General features: G+C 47.7%; 1 protein-coding gene across 1 annotated transcript; it reads left to right on the top strand.

Annotated features, from left to right (window-relative positions):
• AAAS (aladin WD repeat nucleoporin) lies at positions 1-14899 on the top strand. The gene is made up of 16 exons (XM_049783403.1): positions 1-246; positions 1551-1678; positions 6835-6890; positions 7176-7267; positions 7444-7490; positions 8366-8464; positions 8834-8977; positions 12183-12303; positions 13007-13131; positions 13265-13325; positions 13432-13519; positions 13686-13779; positions 13859-13926; positions 14315-14396; positions 14480-14564; positions 14666-14899. Exons 1-16 carry the CDS (start codon positions 124-126, stop codon positions 14876-14878), a joined length of 1626 nt encoding a protein of 541 aa, XP_049639360.1. The 5' UTR covers positions 1-123; the 3' UTR covers positions 14879-14899.
• The last annotated feature ends 101 nt before the right edge of the window (positions 14900-15000 follow it).

Here is a 15000-nt window from a genome sequence, read left to right as displayed (position 1 = left end):
CCCAGGCGGCTACCCGTACACACGTCTGAATCGAGCCCGGGAACTCAGAGGAGGAGGTGGAAGAGAAGGAGGAGGAGGATCCTCGGATTTTTGCGGATTTTGCACGTTCACCGGACATGCAAGATGTGCTCCTTGGGGTTATTCCCCCCGCCGCCGCCGAGGGGTCAAGTCACCCTCTACGAGCACAATAACGAGCTGGTGACAGGCACTAGCTATGAGAGTCCTCCGCCCGACTTCAGGGGCCAGGTGGCTGGGGCCAGGGGGTCGGGGGTACCTGCATGGAGGTGGGCCCTGGAGATGGGGAAGCTGAGGCTGCAGTATTTGCAATGCTAGCAATATTTGCAATACTAGCAATATTGCAATTTAGCAGTTTGGAGACTGGAGTGCCAGAAAATGCCTGGCCCAGCTGGGGAGAAATAGCAGGGCTGGGGTCAGAGGATGGAGGAGGACCTGCTTCTTGGAGGAGGGTGGAGGAGGCCTAGAGAGTGGAGTCTAATGGCAGTGTTTTTCAACCTTTTTGTGCAAAGGCACACTTTTTTCATAAAAAGAAAAAATTACGAGGCACACCACCATTAGAAAATGTTAAAAATTTAACTCTGCCTATATTGACTTTATATAAAGTAATTATTCTCTTGAATAGGAATCAAATAAGCACAAAGACATTATTTTATAATTATTATTTTATATAAAGTGTTTTGTAATTGTTCATATTTCTGTTTACATACTCAGTGCAAAACCTGGGTCTGTTTGGCTGAACACAAAGCTGATATTCTGGCAGGAATCGAAGAAAGACACACGTAGCTCTTCGTCAACAGCTCTCAGGCTCTCTCTGTCTTTAGTTCTTATAGTCTTTATAGTTTTTTTTGTTTTGTTTTGTTTTTTGGGTCACACCCGGCGGTGCTCAGGGATTACTCCTGGCTGTCTGCTCAGAAATAGCTCCTGGCAGGCATAGGGGGACCATATGGGACACCAGGATTCGAACCAATCACCTTTGGTCCTGGATTGGCTGCTTGCAAGGCAAACGCCGTTGTGTTATCTCTCCGGGCCCAGTCTTTATAGTTTTATATAGTTTTTTTTTTTTTAACATGCTGCATGTTACGGATGAAATTGGGATTTTTCCCATGGCACACCAGGCAATATCTCATGGCACACTAGTGTGCTGTGGCACAGTGGTTGAAAAACGCTGGTCTAAGGGGATATGAAAGTGGAGAACTTGAAAAGTTGAGGATAGAATCCTGAAGTTACTAGGAAACCACATCCTGGAACTATTTTATTTTCTCGTAGTATTCCTAGGAATAAAAAGGAAGAGAAACTGACAGTGTGTATTGGTACCTGTCTATGTAAGAAAGAGTTTTTATAATCAGGAGTTTTTATAATCTAGCCAGGAAAATTTTGGGTCTTAGATAAAAGAGCTAAGACCAGTTACACATGGCCACATGTTAAGACTGGTGGAATGGGAGTCAGATACTTAGGTTGAAGATGGATGCAGGGACTTGTGCTGGACTGGAAGGGATGGACTCACTTTCACACCTCTCCCTTCTGGGCTATAGTGGATCAATCTTCCTGTCCTAAACCTGACCAAAGATCCCCTGAAGGCCCCTGGGAGACTGGACCATGGCACGAGAACTGCTTTCATCCATCATCGCGAACAAGTGTGGAAAAGATGCATCAACATTTGGTGAGACCTGGCTAAGGATATCCTGGGCAATGACAGCAGGTTCTGGAAGAAATGATTTTTTGCTTTTGTTTTGGGCCCACACCTGGCGGTGCTCAGGAATTATTACTGATTCTGCACTCAAAAATTACTCTTGTGGTGTTTGGGGATCAAACTCTTGTGGGATGCTGGGGATCATTTCAAAGCAAGTGTACTACCTGCTGTCCTATTGCTCTGACCAGGTCTTGGATAAAATGGGATTATCACCCTTCAACCTAGTTCAGAGCTCTTTATCTTTCATCAAACCATCAAATCACTGTAAGACATTGTGGAACTCAAGGGTATATATCACAGTCAGGTTGTTTGCTATTCAGTTGGCCTTCATTTCTGAATTGACTCTGAATCTTTTTGCTACTACTTCATGTCATTACTATTTTCTGAGCTTTTACCTGAAGCTCAGCAAGGTTAGATATGCATTTAGCCTTGTGACCTTGGGGGCAGTTGGTGGGCAGTTTATTTAGTCACTGATTTCCTCAGTTTCCACATCTGTAAAATGAAACTTACTTTATAAAGTTGTGGCAATGATTTCCTTAAGAGAATGGTGCCTTGCTCATATTAATCCCAAGGGTTAACTCTATTATTATCATTTTGTTGTGTAGGTGGCCAGATGTTGAATGCGAACACTTTCTTTTTTTTGTTTTGTTTTTGGGTCACACCCGGCAGCACTTAGGGGTTACTCCTGGCTCCATGCTCAGAAATCGTTCCTGGCAGGCTCAGGGGACCATATGGGATACTGGGACTTGAACCACCGACCTTCTGCATGCAAGGCAAATGCCTTACCTCCATGCTATCTCTCTGACCCCTAAGGCGAACACTTTTATGCCCACCAGGAGAGTATGAAAGTGTAGAGCACCTGTTTTTAATGCAAGTAGGGACTGGACTGGCTTAAATTACTTGCCTTTTTTTTTTTTTTTTTTGCCACACCTGGTGACACTCAGGGGTTACTCTTAGCTATATGCTCAGAAGTCGCTCCTGGCTTGGGGGAGCATATGGGACACTGGGGGATCAAACTGTGGTCTGGTCCTTCCTAGGCCAGCGCAGGCAAGGCAGATGGCTTACCGCTTGTGCCACCGCTCTGGCCCCCCTTGATTGCCTTTTTGTGTGAGTGAAGTTTACACTGAATTCATTGTTTAAAAAAAACCCATTTAATTCTGATTTCTTTCTCACTGCCTGCTTCTCCAGTGTGGACCTTTCCTAGCTCCTCCTTTTGATAGTACTTATGTATCCTGGAGCTTTGTGTTGTGTTCAGCTGTGTGCCAAACTTCACTAGGTTGCTATTCCCCAGTGTTACACAGTGTGTTCAAAACTCATCTTTTAGTTCTCTCTCCAAGCCTGCTTCTTTACATTTTCCATCTCCAGGAATGGCCTTTCTACTTGAGGTGCACTTGGTGCAAGCATCAGCACTAGGGCAGATGGAAGCATGAATCCTGAAGGTCATTTCCTATCGAGGTCACCTTGATTATTTAATTCATTATCCTCTTATACTTCTGTTCTTCTAGAAATGCACATGATAGCAATATCTATTTTTTTTCTCTTTTTTTTTTTTTTGGTGGAGGATGCGGGCATCGATCCCGTTTTTTTTTTTTTTTTTTTTTTTGGTTTTAGGGTCACACCCTGCAGTGCTCAGGGGTTACTCCTGGCTCTGTACTCAGAAATCGCTCCTGGCAGGCTCGGGGGACCATATGGGATGCCGGGATTTGAACCGATGACCTTCGGCATGAAAGGCAAACGCCTTACCTCAATGCTATCTCTCCAGCCCCAGCAATATCTATTTTGTTGAGTTGTGATTGTGGCTAAATTAGATGATGTTTGTAACATTTGAGTACAATGGAAGCAATAGGAGCTATGGTTATTTGTGTCTTGGGTCATTTGCGTGCTCTCACTCTTTTCCTTACTAATAATCCTGTTTATTCTACTTCCTTTGTTTATCCAATCTAGTTGTCTGTATCCCTACGGTTCAGGTCATTTTGATTCCCCCACTAGATTTTTGAAGTAGAAGTATCTCTCTTTCTCTCTGTCTCTGTCTCTCTGTCTCTTCCACCCACAATACCCTTCTGGTTTTTTGGGGTGTGTGTATTTGGGCCACACTTAGTGGCCTTCAGGGGTTACTCCTGGCTCTGCACTCAGGAATCACTCCTGGTGGGCTCGGGGGGCTAGGGATTGAAACCAGATTGGCTATGTGCAAGGCAAATGCTCTACCCACTATGTTATTTCTCTGGTCCTTTGTTTTTAGGGTCACATCCAGTGATTCTCAGGGGTTACTTCTAGCTCTGCACTTAGGAATCACTCCTGGGGGGTATCTAGGGAGCCATAGGATGCCAAGGATCAAACCTAGGTCGGCTACATGCAAGGCAAACACCCTCCCCACTGTATTATCACTCCAGCATCTCCACTTTTTTGGGGTCATGCTCAGTCTCAGTGGTGCTCATGGGCTACTCCAGATATTGAATTGGTATAGAGTGTTGCCCCTCTGTTGTGTTTTTTACTTGGGGAACCATGCTGTGATGGGACAAAACCCTGACTTTCTGCATACAAAATGTGCTCCCATCCTCTGAATGATTTTCTGATCCTGAAGTAGCCTTTTTTGGGGGGGAGGGATTTGGGGCCACACACAGAGGTGCTTAGGGTTACTACTGGCTCTGTACTTAGGAATTATTCCTGGAGGGACTGGAGAGATAGCATGGAGGTAAGGCATGCAGAAGGACGGTGGTTCGAATCCCGGCATCCCATATGGTCCCCTATGCCTATCAGGAGCAATTTCTGAATGTAGAGCCAGGAGTAACCCTGAGCGCTGCCGGGTGTGACCAAAAAAAAAAAAAAAAGAAAAAGAAAAAGAAATTGCTCCTGGCAGGCTCATTGGGCCTGAGATTCCTATGGGATTCTGGGGGTTGAACTGGGGTTGGCCTTGTGCATGGCAAATGCCCTACTCATTGCTCTATCACTCTAGTCCATGAAGTAGCCGTTTATTTATTTATTTGGTTTTTGGGCCACACCCGATGATGCTCAGGGATTACTCTTGGTTATGCACTTAGAAATCACTCCTGGGGCCGGAGAGATAGCATGAAGGTAAGGCGTTTGCCTTTCATGCAGGTCATTGGTTCAAATTCCGGCATCCCACATGGTCCCCCGTGCCTGCCAGGAGTAACCCCTGAGCGCTGCAAGGTGTGACCCAAAAACCAAAAAAAAAAAAAAAAAATCACTCCTGGCTTGGGGGACCATATGGGACACTGGGGGATCGAACTGCAGTCCATCGTAGGCAGTGTGGGGCAGGCGCCTTATCGTTTTGTGCCATTGCTCTGGCCCCTTGTTTTTGTTTTTCTGTCACAACTGGCAGTGCTCAGGGTTTGCTTCTGGCTCTACACTGGAATACCCCTGATGAAACTCCATGGACCTTACTAGATCAGACCTGGGTTGGCAGCATGCAAGACAAGTGCCTTCCCTGTAGTACTGTCATTCTCGCCTCTTTCTTCCTTTTTGATCACTTCTAATTAATATCCAGACTAATCTTTCTTTTTTTTTTTTTTTTTGGTTTTTGGGCCACACCTGGTAACGCTCAGGGGTTACTCGTGGCTATGCGCTCAGAAGTCGCTCCTGGCTTGGGGGACCATATGGGACACTGGGGGATCGAACCGCTGTCTGTCCAAGGCTAGCGCAGGCAAGGCAGGCACCTTACCTCTTGCGCCACCGCCCGGCCCCCAGACTAATCTTTCTAAGACGTCTATGTGATCAGTATACATCTCTGATTCAAATCCTTCTATGTGTTGGGTGGGACAAAAGAGCTAGACAAGTTAGTTTAATGCACGAGACTAGCATCCACCAACCCCAGTTCAAATTCCTAGCACCATGTATGGTTCTCCAACACTCAAGAATGCTCTGCCAGGAATTACTCCTGAGCACAGACAGAGCCAGGAATGGCTCCTGAGCACCATTGGGTGTTATTCAGTCCCTAATCTCTCCAAAATAAATTATACTGTGGGGATGGTGCGATGTCATAAAGAGCTAGTGCACATACATTGCCTGCCGGAACCCAGGTTTGACCTCCTTGAACACCAGCAGTATGGCTTCCAAAATGGAGAAATCTTTTTATGTTTTTCTTTTCACTATCTTAGGGCAAATGTTGAATTAATGGGACAGAGAGATAGTATAGGAGGTAGGTCACTTGCCTTGCATATCACTGACTGTGGGTTTCTTGTTGTTGTTTTTTATTTTTTTGGTCATACCTGGCAGCGCTCAGGGGTTACTCCTGGCTCTGCACATTGAAATCGCTCCTGGCAGGCTTGGGGGAACATATGGGATGCCAGGGATCAAACCCAGGTTCGTCCTGGGTCAGCAGTATGCTAGGCAAATGCCCTACCCCTGTGCTATCACTCCGGCCTCACTGACTAAAGCCCATAGGGTTTCCAAGCCCTGCTCAGAATGATCTTTAACTAAAGAGCCAAGTATAGCCTAAAATAAAACAAACAAAAAAAAAGATATTGACTCTTTTTTTTTTTTTGGTTTTTGGTTTTTGGGTCACACCCGGCGATGCTCAGGGGTTATTCCTGGCTGTCTGTTCAGAAATAGCTCCTGGCAGGCACGGGGGACCATATGGGACACCGGGATTCGAACCAACCACCTTTGGTCCTGGATTGGCTGCTTGCAAGGCAAACGCTGCTGTGCTATCTCTCCGGGCCCTCTTTTTTTTTTTTTTTTTTTTGGTTTTTGGGCCACACCCGTTTGACGCTCAGGGGTTACTCCTGGCTATGTGCTCAGAAATCGCCCCTGGCTTGGGGGGACCATATGGGATGCCGGGGGATCGAACCGCGGTCCTTCCTTGGCTAGCGCTTGCAAGGCAGACACTTTACCTCTAGCGCCACCTTCCCGGCCCCTTTTTTAAGTTTTTAACACTTTAATCCATCTGCCAACAAGACTCAAATATTGACTGCTTGATATGTTCATAAGGCCCTGGCAGACCTCTAAGCTTGGTGGCTTCATGGGTGACATCTGCAGAGACCATCCAGAAGCACATGAAGCACACAGCCTGGCTTGGCACATTTCACGTGTGCAGGCAGTTTGAATCCACTGAGTGAGCCACTAACTGGAGGAACCCATCACGTGACTCAGCATCCTTTCTTCCTCAGGTGTGAGCTGGGTGTTTTTGGGGTGCTGAATGAAATTGCAAACTCAGAGGAGGAGGGTAAGTCTATTTTCATTCTAACTTGACTACTTTTGTGGTTGTGCTCTCCCTCCCACACACTCCCCAGTGTAATCTAGCACCTTCCCTCTAGTCTTTTATTTTATGCTCCAGTTGTCTAGACTGGTGCAATCTTCTTCTCTGTTCCCTCACATCCCTGAGGGGGTGTCCAGAGCACTTAAGGGGGAGTCATTTGGGGAATACTTGTTTTGGCTCGACCCTCACCTAGAGGGTCCCAGTGAGAACCCTGTCAATGGTCTAACCAGGTCTTCTTCCTCCGTTGTACAGTGTTTAAGTGGGTGAAGATGGCATCCAGCTGGGCCGTGTCACTCTGTCGATGGGCCTCCTCCCTCCATGGTTCCTTGTTCCCCCATCTCTCTGTAAGTCTGTATTCTCTCCCCAAACCATCCTAGCTATGTGCCCCTCACTCTCATAGTCAGCCTGAGGTCAGGGCAGGAGAACTATAGAGGGGAGTGTGAGTGGTCAAGCCCAAGTGTTGGAAGGCTGAGGGGACACGCTCTGTCTCAGTGTTGCCTTATTCTTCTGCTTCTTGCAGCTCAGGAGTGAAGATCTCATTGCTGAATTTTCCCAGGTCACAAACTGGTGAGTTACACATTTTGGCACCCCACCAACACATATACATCATGTGCTGCTTAGAGCTTACTCCTGGCTCTGCACTCAAGATCACTCCAGGTAGGCACAGGACCATATACGGTATCAGGGGACCCAGGTTGACAGTGGGTAGGGCAAGTACCTCATCCACTGTGCTATCTTTGGCCTACATCTTGGCATTTTGTGGGAGGGAAGGCCTCAACTTCAGAATTTCTTTTGGAGAGAGGGAAGACAAAGTAGAGAAGACTCCTATCACTTTTCCCTTTTCTCGCTTCTATCTCCTGATAAAAGGGGCTTTTTTTTTTGGTTTTGTTTTGTTTTGTTTTGTTGCTTAGGTCTTACTCCTGAGTCATTCTTGGTAGTGTTCATGGAATCATCTGTTGGTCAGCCATGTGCAAGGCAAGCATCCTACCCACTGTACTATCTCTCGAGTCTCATAGGTAGTTTTGATGTTTAGGGCTTATTCCTGGCTCTGAGTGACTCCTGGCAGGGCAGAGGGCACTGTAAGTGGTACAGGAGATGAAATATGTATTGGTTTCACCTTCCCCGCTGCACTTCTTTCCAGCCTCAGACTTCTAGTAGAAGGAAAAGAAAAAAGCAAGCCAGTGAGTAAACCCTGTGCTCACACTTCTGTGCTCACCCCCTCTCTGCCCTCACAAGGATAAAAATAAGCACCTTTGGGGTCAGAGAGAACATAGGAAAAAGGTGCTTGCCTTACATGTGGCTGACCCAGATTCGATCTTGAGCATAACATGCACCACCAGGAGTAACCTCTGACACAGCTAGGAATATCATCTAAAGGGGTGTCTGAGCTTCGGTACTGGGTTCAGGGAGATCATGTGAGGCCCTTACGCTCTCCTCTCCAGGACCAGCTGCTCCTTGCGGGCCTTTGCGTGGCACCCCCACACCAACAAGTTTGCAGTGGCTCTGCTAGATGACTCAGTTCGTGTGTATAATGCCAACAGGTATGGGGCTCGCTGGGAGGGTGAGTGTCCCTGTCCTCCAGCCATGGGCCTGGGGAGAGCTAGTGCCCTGGACTGACAGGTGTGCCCTCCTGATGTGTCCTTTGCCTTCACCATCATCGCTACTTTTGGGCCACATTCAGCTGTGTTTGGGGCTTACTCCTGGCTTTATGCTTAGGGATCACTCTTGGCCATGCTTAGGGGACCATATGGGATGCTGGGGATTGAACCTGGCTCAGACACTGCAAGGCAAATGCCGTGCCTGCTGTGCTATTGCTCCGGCCCTCTGAAACTTTTCTGCCTCAATTGTATTCCGGTGCCCAGAGCCTTAGAGTTCCTCCTGTGACTTTGTCCCTGTTCCTTTTCCCCCAGCACTATCGTCCCTTTTCTGAAGCACCGGTTACAGAGAAATGTGGCTGCTCTGGCCTGGAAGCCCCTCAGTGCCTCTGTATTGGCTGTGGCCTGCCAGAGCTGCATTCTCATCTGGACCCTCGACCCTACCTCACTGTCAACCCGGTGAGTCCCAGCCACTTATTGTTTGATGGCCAAGCTCGGGGTGGGTGGAAAGATCATCTAAGATCATTGTGGAGGTGCTGAGAATTTTCTAATTTGGAGGAAAGGACAGAATATGAGCTTCTGGGTAGGTAGATAGTATCATGGAGCAGAAAGACAGTTTAGGGACTGTCAGAGGATGAGAACTAAATAGAAAATCAGAAAATGGGATTAGAGTGGGCTGGAGCACAGGAGATGCAGGTGTGATCCCTAACACACTCAGGATTGACCCTTAGTACAGAGCCAGGAGTAGTCTTTGAGCACCAATAGTGTGACCCCAAAATAAATAATCCAGAAACAGGTTCATTAAATTATAAATAAAGGGGCTGGAGTGATAATACCTTGCACACAGCCAACCTGGGTATAAAATGTGCTCTAGGCCATTGACCTAGATAATAATTTAACCTCCAGTATTTAGCGTTTTTATGAAAGAACGATACCATAGTGGGTAGGGTGTTTGCCTTGCACGTGGTCCACCCGGGTTTGATCCCTGGCATCCCATATGGCCCCCCAAGCTGAGAAGTAACTTCTGAGTGCTGCTGGGTGTGACTCCCCTCCCCCCAAAAAAGAACAAGGAGGGTCCGAAGAGATAGGTCAGTGGTGTTTGCCTTGCAAGCAGCTGATCCAGGACCAAAGGTGGTTGGTTCGAATCCTGGTGTCCCATATGGTCCCCCGTGCCTGCCAGGAGCTATTTCTGAGCAGACAGCCAGGAGTAACCCCTGAGCATCGCCGGGTGTGGCCCAAAAAAAAAAAAAAAAAAAAAAAAAAGAACAAGGAGAGAAGACTTGCTGTATCTGGTATTAAAATTTTTTTTGTTTTTTTTTTTGAGTCACACTTGGCAGCGTTCAGGAGTTACTACTGGCTCCATTCAGAAATCACTCCTGGCATGCTTGGGGGACTACATGGGCTGCCTGGATTCGAACCAATGACCTTCTGCATGAAAGGCAAATGTCTTACCTCCATGCTATCTCTCCGGCCCCTGGTATTAAAATATTTTACAAACAAAAGTTTTGTAAAATTAAAAACATTTACAAAGTTAGAGTAATACAAAGTGATTGTCATAGACAGATCAATGTAACAGAATAACATTTAGGGATTGATCTAAAATGCATAAAAATTTAATATGTGACAAATTTACTTTTGCAATAAAGAAGTTAAAAAAAAGAACACTTCAGTTTAGTTTATTTCTTGGGTTTGAGCTCTCTCTGGCCTGCTATGAGTACTTTGCAGTATTGTTTGTCATAGCAGAAAATTATAAACAATATATCAGAAGATGGGCAGCATGTAGGCACTTGCCTTGCACATGGCTAACTTGGGTTTGATAATCTGACACCCCATGTTGTCCTCCAAGCCTGCCCAGAGTGAGTGATTCCTAAATGCAGAACCAAGAGTCAGTTCTAAGCACTGCTGGGTTGGCACTCCTCTTTTCCCCCAATATATATATATTTCAGATGGGCCAGAGTAATAGGATAGTGAGTAGTGTTCTTGCCTTGCATGCGCAGCCAACCTGGGTTCTATCTCCGGCATCCCATATGGTCCTCCCAGCCTGCCAGGAGTAATTCCTGCGTGTAGAGCTAGGAGTAATCCCTGAACATCATCTGGTGTGGCTCAAAAACAAATAAGATATATACATATACTGGAAATGTCTTTGTGTAAGTGAAAGTAAATTAGAGTTCATCTAGTCAGCTAGTATAAGACAGTGGAACCACTGAATAAAATGAGATGGAGCTTTATGAACTGGCCTGAAAAAACAAGGTTGATTATAAATTTAATTAACTTGTAGATTGGTGACCAGGACCTAAGACCTAATTATTATAGGTCAGTGGGAAAAGGAGAGGCATTAATTCAAGTGAGACCAAGTATTTGACTTGGGATCCAAAACTGTTGGGGGAACCTTCCTGGCAATGATAGGGGGTTTCCATGACTGTGCTGGGGATGGGGGTGGCATGCATTATTGGGATTAAAGTCAGGACTCCCATGTGAAGCGAGCACTAAAGTTCTTTGAACCATCTCCTCTACCACCAAGAAGCATCTGTGACAAGCAGCAAACAAGGGCAAGAAGGGTCCATTCTGACAAGTACAGGCAGAAGTTTTGGAGCAGAAAAGCAAATGTTGAGTGTTGGGCAGTAGGTGACTGAAAAGAGAAATGTGGGAACCTTAAGGGCACATTACAGCTCAGCCGGGCCCTGTCTGGATACCCATTGGAAAGAAGTCTGACTTCACCCCAGCTCAGCACCTTTTCACCCTTTCTTTTTCCTTTTTGGGCCGAATCTACCAGTACTCAGGAATCAACTCCTGACCATGCATGGGATACCAGGGGTTGAACCTGGGTCTGCCACATTTAAGGCAAGCACCTTCCCCACTATACTATTGCTCCGGCCCAGCACCTTTTAGTTTTACTGGTGTGAGGATTTTTATCTCCTTGAAACTGGTAGTGAAGTTGACACCCTTCCACCCACGGTCTATTATGGTGCCTGGGATTGAATACTTGCCACATGCAGGCCAAGTGCTCTAGCTGGCAGTTGGTCAGTCAGTTGGTCACCTTCCCTTCCCTCCCTCTTCCCCTTCCCTCCCCCCCTTCCTCGTTTATTTCCACATCCAACAGTGCTCAAGGCTTATTTCTGTCTCTGTGCTCAGGGATTACTCCTTTTGGGGGTTGGGGGACCACGTGGCTCTCAGAGATGGAACCTATCCACTGTACTTTATGACTACTTACTTCCTTTCTTTCATGCTTAGTTTATTTCCTACCACTTGAATTTGAACTCAGAGGGGCGATTATGGACTTAGTAGGTGAATCACAGGGTGTTTTTTTTTTTTTTTTGAGGGGGAGTCACATCCACTCAGCTCAGGGAGTTATTCTGGCTTTGTGCTCAGGGGACCTGGAAATTTGTTCCTGGGTTCACAAGATTTAAGGCAAGAGTCTCAGCCCCTGTACTGTCTCTGGCTCTTATTTTGTTTTGGTTTTAGTTTTTGGGCCACACCTGATGATACTCAGGGGTTACTCCTGGTGATGCGCTCAGAAATCGCTCCGGGCTTGAGGGACCATATGGGACGCCAGGGATCGAACTGCCATCCATCCTAGGTTAGCGCGTGCAAGGCAAATAACCTACCACCTGCACCACTGCTCCAGCCCCTTTCATCTTCTAATTCCATTGTTTCCCCTCCACAGGCCTTCTTCCGGCTGTGCCCAGGTTCTCTCTCACTTTGGTCATGCACCTGTTACTAGCCTAGCCTGGGCCCCCAGTGGGGGATGGCTGCTCTCAGCCTCCCCTGTGGATGCTGGTATCCTGGTGAGTGCCCATGACTCCCTGTAGGGTCATTTCTGCCACCTCTCAGTCAGGCAGACTTTACCTGTGGGTGAATATGTCCTGGGGGCAGTGGGGGAAAGACAGATTCTACTGGGGGGAACCACACCAGGCAGGATCTTGAGATTTAAAATTCTGCCTATTGGGGCTGGAGCAACAGTACAGCAGGTAGCAGGTATGCTTGCTTTACACATGACTGACCCAATTTGATCCAAGCATCCCAGCATCTAATATGGCTCCTTAGTCCCTACCTGAGTGCAGAGCTAGGAGTAACCCCTGAGCACCACCAGGTATGGCACCCCTAAAATAAGAAAACCCTAAATAAAACTACCAGTTGTCATTGTTGGACAGAGCCCATTTCCATCTGCTTTAACAGGGGCCGGGCGGTGGCGCAAGAGGTAAGGTGCCTGCCTTGCCTGCGCTAGCCTTGGACGGACTGCGGTTCGATCCCCCGGTGTCCCATATGGTCCCCCAAGCCAGGAGCGACTTCTGAGCGCATAGCCAGGAGTAACCCCTGAGCGTTACCGGGTGTGGCCCAAAAACCAAAAAAAAAAAAAAAAAAAAAAAAAAACATCTGCTTTAACAGCTCCTCTCCTTTTTGGGTCCTTGGACCTCCAAGAAGAGTAGTCTTCTGGGGTGACGTAGAATGTGTAAGTTCCCTATTTCACTCTTGCCCCCATTTTCCTAGGTATGGAATGTATCAACAGAGACTTGTGTTCCCCTTCCCTGGTTTCGGGGAGGAGGGGTTACCAACCTGCTCTGGTCCCCAGATGGCAGCAAAGTCCTGGCTACCACACCTTCTTCGGTCTTCCGGTGAGTGGAAAAGGGCAGCAGGAAGGACCTAAAGGCTCCTGGACTCTGGCAGTCAAGCCCCTGACCTGGTACTGGCAGGAGTTGAGTCCATGCTGGGAACCTAGAGGCCTTAAGTTGTGTCCCCCTCTGGCAGAGTCTGGGAGGCCCAGATGTGGACATGTGAGCGGTGGCCTACTCTCGCAGGGCGCTGTCAGGTGAGAGGATGGAGTCATATGGTAGGGTGGGTCCTGTTCCTACATATTTGTCTCCCCACCTCTTTTTCTAGACCACCCTTCCCTTCCCTTTTGCTTCTAACCCCAGACTGGCTGCTGGAGCCCAGATGGAAACCGTCTACTGTTCACTGTCTTAGGGGAACCACTGATTTACTCCTTGTCTTTCCCAGAATTTGGTGAGCTAAGGGAAACTCTCTAGAGTGTAGATTATGGGGCTAGTCAGAGTGGCAAGAATCCCCTGGATCCTATGGCTTTGCAGGGTAAGGGAGGCATAAGAATAGTGTGGTGGAGGTGGAGGTGGAGGTCTGTTTCTGGTATAAGAGCTTTTGCTCATATCCACAGGGGAAGGAAAGGGGCGTGTTGGAGGCGCCAAATCAGCAACAATTGTGGCAGATCTGTCAGAGATGACAATTCAGACACCAAATGGAGAGGAGAGGTGAAGTGATAGGCAAGGGAGGGGCAGTGAAGGGGAGGCTGGGCAGAGCAGCCCTTCCAGCATACTCTCTGGCCCTTAGGATTGGAGGACAGGCCCACTCCATGGTCTGGGACCCAAGTGGGGAGCGTCTGGCTGTGCTCATGAAAGGTAAGAGGGCAGTCACCTTCCCAGTTTCTCTGCCCTGAGATTCACATTCCAGTCCCTTAGCTCTGGGTCTACTTATTTGGTGTGTGTGGGGGGGGGGGAGGGGCTGCTGGTTGTATGTAGGAGGTTATTCGATGCCAGGGTTCAAACATGGGCTTCCCCCATACAAGCATGTGTTCAACCCACTGGGCTCCTCTCTCCAGCCCTGGGATCACTTCTGGTGGGGCAACAGGAACTATATCAGGGCTCAAACCTGGAAGGAAATCCCCTACCTGCTGTACTCTGACTTTTTTCGTTTGTGGTGCTCCTGGAGATCAAACCAGCTTCCATGCCTGTGAGGCTTAGGCTTTCCTGTGGAGCCACATCCCCAGCTCTCTGAATCCTCTTACAGGAAACCCACGGGTCCAGGAGGGTACGCCAGTTATCCTTCTCTTTCGCACTCGAAACAGCCCTGTGTTTGAGCTGCTGCCTTGGTAAGTGTTGAGCAGCCTGAGAGGTGTAAACTCTCCCCACGCCAAACCCACCTCCTGCTATACAGGCTGATCTCTTTTCCTAGTGGCATGATCCAAGGGGAGCCAGGAGCCAAGGCCCAGCTCATCACGTTCCACCCTTCCTTCAGCAAAGGAGCTTTGCTCACTGTGGTAAGTCAGGCTGCTGGAGTTCTCACTGTGGTAAACCAGGCTGCTGGGATTGAGGCTTCAGCCTCTGTGTGGCTCTGATATTCTTTTACTTCTCTCTCCAGGGCTGGTCTACAGGACGGATAGCCCACATCCCACTCTACTTTGTCAATGCTCAGTTCCCACGTTTTAACCCAGTTCTAGGCCGAGCCCAAGAGCCCCCCGCTGGAGGAGGCGGCTCAGTCCATGATCTGCCCCTTTTTACAGAGACATCCCCCTTGGATGCCCCTTGGGACCCTCACCCAAGTCCTGATCAGGGCCACTCTATTTCCCACTAGTGATCATTAAAAAAAAAAATCATCCTTGATGTTTCATTCCATTGCTAGGCTTTCTCTTTTAAGGATCATTCAAGTATATCCAATTATAAACAAAACATAGCTTAGGCACCTTCCTCAGATAT

The sequence above is a fragment of the Suncus etruscus genome, chromosome 11, assembly GCF_024139225.1.
Source record: "Suncus etruscus isolate mSunEtr1 chromosome 11, mSunEtr1.pri.cur, whole genome shotgun sequence".
NCBI lineage: Eukaryota > Metazoa > Chordata > Mammalia > Eulipotyphla > Soricidae > Suncus > Suncus etruscus.
The sequence above is the reverse complement of the archived record's forward strand: the minus strand, read 5'-3'. Positions and strand labels throughout refer to the sequence as shown.